The sequence below is a fragment of the Bubalus kerabau genome, chromosome 17 (genome assembly GCF_029407905.1).
Source record: "Bubalus kerabau isolate K-KA32 ecotype Philippines breed swamp buffalo chromosome 17, PCC_UOA_SB_1v2, whole genome shotgun sequence".
In the NCBI taxonomy this organism is placed as follows: domain Eukaryota; kingdom Metazoa; phylum Chordata; class Mammalia; order Artiodactyla; family Bovidae; genus Bubalus; species Bubalus kerabau.
The window spans coordinates 37855158-37860341 of NC_073640.1; the positions used below are offsets into that span (position 1 = coordinate 37855158).

Genomic DNA, 5184 nt, shown 5'->3' on the forward strand with positions numbered 1-5184 from the left:
GTATTTCTAGTCCACTTTGTTAGAACTGTGGTCTTTAAAAGGAGATTGCAAAGCTCCTGGATCCACCTCCTGACAATTTTATCACTGTCAATGGAACATTCCATTAATCTTAAGAGTTATTTAAGTCATACTTAAATGTAATAGCTGAATTCAGTCTTAATTCTTACAGTTCTTTTTGTATATATTCAACTCTTCCTTTGGAGAAGGAAATGGCAACCCATTCCAGTGTTCTTGCCTGGAGAATCTAGGGGTCGCACAGAGTTGGACATGACTGAAGTGATGTAGCAGTAGCAGCAGCTTTTCCTTATTACAGACTTGAAGATAACTGGTGTTGGAATTTTTGAGGGAGGTGGTAGGATATAAATTTTTAAAAATTCATCATGTATTTCCCTCTAACCTTATGATAACTACCCTTTACAAAATGACAGGTAATAAACATCTGTTGAATAGGTGAGTCTTTTCAAATTGAAATTATAAGGAAGCTATAAGAAAAGCATTTCTTAATTCCAGCTATCTTTCTATTCTTCTGGTAATCATCATTCAGTTATTTACTGAGAGCCTAAGGAGTACTGATCATTTCTTCCACTATTTTCCCTAACATCTGATTTTATAGACCAAAGTCACCAGTGTTTGAGCTCTGACAGTTTACTACAAGGAAGTGAAATATTCTTTCCAATTGAAATGGATTTTTTGAGGGTGAAGTTTCTGCTTCTTGCTTTAGCAATAGCTTTGATACTTGATTTCCATGTATATTGATGTTACGTTACAGCACAGTACTGGTGTGCATGGAAATCTTTGCATATTTACAATTATTCTGTTTTAATTATCTTGAAATTACGTTCTTTAGAAATACGCAACAGAGGGAACTCACTCTGCTTTGTACTCTCTGTTTCTGTTGCCTCTCTGGCTACCTAGGAGCTATTGTAGAAGAAAGGACAATTGAAGTTGCCACTGCTTATTCCAAATTTAGATAGCCACAGAAAAGAGACTCCAGACTCTCAGATAGAACAGTTTTATACAGGTTGATAAATGGAAAGGTACCTTAAGTTCTCTCATATCCTTACTCAGACTCTTGCATTTCAAACCCAGGGTAACTAATGTTTAGCTACTCAAGTAGTTTGGTCCCTTTACTAAAGGAAATGAGATTTATCATCTCGTAAGCTGTGTGCTGCAGAGACATTTGTGTCTGTGGGGGAAGGGGAAGTTGCATTTTTACTATCATAGTTGTATCCTTTTCCCCTTATACATCCTTTCAAGAATTTGGTGAAAGCATTAGACTTCTTTAGAAAAATACACATGGACACAAACGTATATTTTTATACAGAATTTTGAGATGTTTCTGGTCTTCTTGAAACTTATCCGTAAATCCAAACTCATGTAGGTTGTCTGGACTCCAGACTAAACTCCTGCTTTAAATAAGAGCATTGCTAAAAGTTATGAGTGACATAAGATCCTGTAACATGATACTTTGAAGTTTTATGTGGCCAACAAAGGAGAGATTTTTACAGGGAGGCCTGTAACTTAACCTTTAGCCACTAGGCTCTTTGCATGCTTTCCTCTTTGTTCACAGCCTGCTCTGCTGGATTCTTCTCTTCTACATAGCATCTAAAAAGTTGAATTGCCTCAGGTCTCTTCATGGGTCACTTCTCTCCTACTTACGGTTGCTTGAGTAATCTCTTCCATACCCCTGAATTGAAACACTACAGTGTTGTTGAAGGCTGTTTGTATGTTAGTTGCTCAGTCATGTCTGACTCTTGTGATCCCATGGACTATAGCCCACCAGGCTCCTCTGTCCATGGAATTCTCTAAGCAAGAATACTGGAGTGGGTTGCCACTTCCTCCTCCAGGGGATCTTCCAGACCCAGGGATTGAACCTGGGTCTCCTGCATTGCAGGTGGATTCTTTACCATCTGAGCCACTAGGGAAGCCCTGTTGATAGCTGCCAGATTTGTATCTTCAACCGGTATCTCTTCCCAGAGTGCCAAAATCCCACATGCAACTGCCTGCCCAGAAATCACTGTTCACATATCTTAGATGTCGCCTATGTAGCAGATAATAAAACTTAACCATGACTATGTTACTCTATTGAGATATAATTCATAGGGCATAAAATTTACCTTTCACTAAATTAAAGAAAAATTCAGGGATTTTTAGCATATTCACAGAACTGTGCATCTATCACCACTCTCATTCCAAAACATCTTCATCACCCTAAAAAGAAATCATGTACTTATTAACGGTCACTCCTCATTTCCACCGCCCCCCCTGCCCCTGGGAACCACTGATATCTTTCCTGTCTCTGTATTTGCATGCTCTGGATATTTCATGTAAATGGAATCATGTAGTTTGTGGCCTTTTTCTGGTTTCTTTCACTTAGCATAATATTTTCAAGATTCATCCATGTTGTAGCATGTATCACTACTTTATTCCTTTTTAACGGCTGAGTGGTATTCTGTTAATGGATAATGCCATGGTTGGTTCGTGCATATTTTTGTTGAAGCTTTACTGCTACAGTGATGTGGAATTTAAAGCTATAGAATGTGAAAATTAAGTGATACCATGTGTAATTTGAATTGAAATAGCATTACAAATACTGGTACTTAGAACTTAAGCTGATTTTTTAAAATGTCCAATACTTGTGTGCTCATGCTCGGTCCTGTCTGACTCTGTGACACCAACTGTAGCCCCCAAGCACCCTCTGTCCGTGGAATTTTCCAGGCAAGAGTAGTGGAGTGGGTTGCCATTTCCTATAATTGTAATACTTTTACCTTATTTCCAAAAGAATGCAAAGCGTGAGGCTGCGGTCACTTTTAACTTTCTGTGAAGTCTTAAGCATATCCTCCTGATATTTTACTTTTGGAAAGATAAGCAAGCTATTGTTATTTTTGTGTGTGATTAGCTGAATATTTACCCGTTTTAAAGGCTTTACAGAATCCATTTTATATAAAACATTTAATTATTCTAGGACAGTGGTTTAAACCCAAGGTCATATTCTAATACATTTTCTTTTCACAGTTTGAAGTGAACCATCATTACTTTCAGTAAAAAAATGTCTGAATGTTTAAATGACATTATTAAATTACATTACAAGATGCCAAACTGTTGACAGTTTTATTTTCTTCGTACTTTGAGGTTTGTTATTCATGAATGTATGAAGTGCCAAACATTTACTTTGAAGGTCTACACATAAAACTGTATTTAAATGTGAACATCTAAATAAATCACAGGATCATCTAAATATTATTTTAAATTACAATTCCAGGCACTAGCCTTGATTATGAACTGTAGCCATTTTCTGAACTCATTTAGGAATCTTCCAAGGCAGATCAGTGGTTTTCTTAGTCATGAGAGAACTTTTATAAAAGAGTAATAAATCCGCTTTTTAAAAAAATTTGGTCATTTCATAAGGAAAATATTTATTGATGATGGAAGTTAATTTAAATAAGTTAGGTTATGGAATCTTTGAATTTAAAAGATGTAAGTCATTGATAAAGAATATATAATCTGATCATAAAATTGACCTTTCTCTCCTGTTAAATGGGAATCATCTTTATGTTTAGTGTGAGAATTTAAAATAATGAGGTAGATTGACAGTTGAAATGCCATGCTGTGTAGCACCCTCTTCTCTGTTGGAAAGAGTGAGGGGAATCTCGATTAGTAAATGTGGTAAGTCGAGTTATACTGACAGGCAATTCAGAGAGTTAGTGCAGATTTAGTGAGGTATCACGCATGAGGTTGTCACAGTCACTTGTTCAATTAGGTGCACACCACTGGAGTTTTAAATTCACAATGTGGAAGGGAATTCACAATGTGCACTTATCAGAACAGAAGGAAATGTGTGGTTAAACGGTTTCAGCTATAACTGTAGACTGTTTCCCTTGGTCCACATGGGAGGAGAAATGGAACCTAATGTTTTGTACTTTTTTTCCAATATCAGTAGAAATTGACTCAGCATGGCTTATGGGGGCCCTTAACAGGAAAAATAGTTGTGTTTAGTAGTGGAGGGAAATGACATAAATATGTACTAAGAAGGCATAAGTCCTCTGGGTTTTATTTAACAGGTGCTTCAGTAGTCATTTTTCTTGCATATTTATAGGTACTGACAGTCCTACTAAACCTCTCTAAAAACAAAAGTGCCTCAAGATTTTTTTGTTGAAGAAACTGCTGAATTGATTAAAGAAAAAGGTGTTTTCAGCTTTTTCCTCCTTTATTTTTTCTTACTGTATCACAGTAAAATACTCACCTCAAGATAATAGCATCATCCATCTTTCATCAAAACGATCCATCCTTTGTTGGTGGATCCTTAATTGCTTGAGAACAATTATATTTCCAGGCAATATGAAAATTGATTTGGTGATCCAAAATGAAAGTGACAAATTTGGAAATCATGCCTAAAGTGACTTTTGCCCAAGGGTTATTTACTTGAAACATATTATGTGTTATATGCAAAAGTAAGTGTTGTGCCAGTTAAGGTTCTTTGGCTAAAAGCAACAGAAATCAACTCTGGCTAACTTAAGTTTAAAAAAAAGAAGGAAAAAGAAGCAGCATTACTTAACAGAAGTCTATGAGGTAGGTCATAAGATGGAAAGGAAAGGAGAAGAGCCTGTCCCTGGGTGGCTTCAGGTATCCAGATAGAAACAGTGCATTCTCTTCAGGAGTTAGTGAATTCCAGTTGTTGTACATCTACATGTCTTTCTAGTCAAGATTCAAAAATTAAGGCAAAATACCTGAATGTCCCAGTTTCAGCTGCAAGAGAAATGATATCTACTTCAAGCATCATCTTACTACAAACAGTTTTTACAAAATCTGTGAAACTTCCTTTTAAAAATAATCTAGAAAAATTGTGACTAGAAATAAACTCCTGGTAAGCCAGATTAACTTAATGTATAGAACATAGAGGCTGTGCTTTGTATACGTTCCTGCAATTCTTAATTTTATCATTGTATTTAATTTCCGCCCCCCCCCCCAAAGAAAACCAGTTTTCATAAGTAAGTTTATCCTTTGTTTCTTATGTGTCTGATGGCTCAGCATGGATTTTCATTCTTCTTTTCTGTGTCTTAGGTATATTTGAAGGCTCCCATGATTCTCAATGGAGTCTGTGTTATCTGGAAAGGCTGGATTGATCTCCAGAGACTGGATGGTATGGGCTGCCTGGAGTTTGATGAGGAGCGAGCCCAGGTAGGG

General features: G+C 36.6%; 1 protein-coding gene across 9 annotated transcripts in view; it reads left to right on the forward strand.

The window, feature by feature from the left end:
- CBFB (core-binding factor subunit beta) overlaps positions 1-5184 on the forward strand; it is a 49834-nt gene that overhangs the window by 20108 nt on the left and 24542 nt on the right. For 6 of the 9 annotated variants that reach the window (XR_008704169.1, XR_008704168.1, XM_055553058.1 and 3 more), the window contains exon 4: positions 5062-5178. The exons of the other annotated variants lie outside the window; for them this stretch is intronic. Coding sequence is in view for 4 of the 6 variants with exons in the window: in XM_055553058.1 (XP_055409033.1) it covers positions 5062-5178 (117 nt within the window). In the remaining 2 variants the exon portion in view is untranslated. The remainder of the gene's footprint in view (positions 1-5061; positions 5179-5184) is intronic. 9 annotated transcript variants of the gene reach the window in all.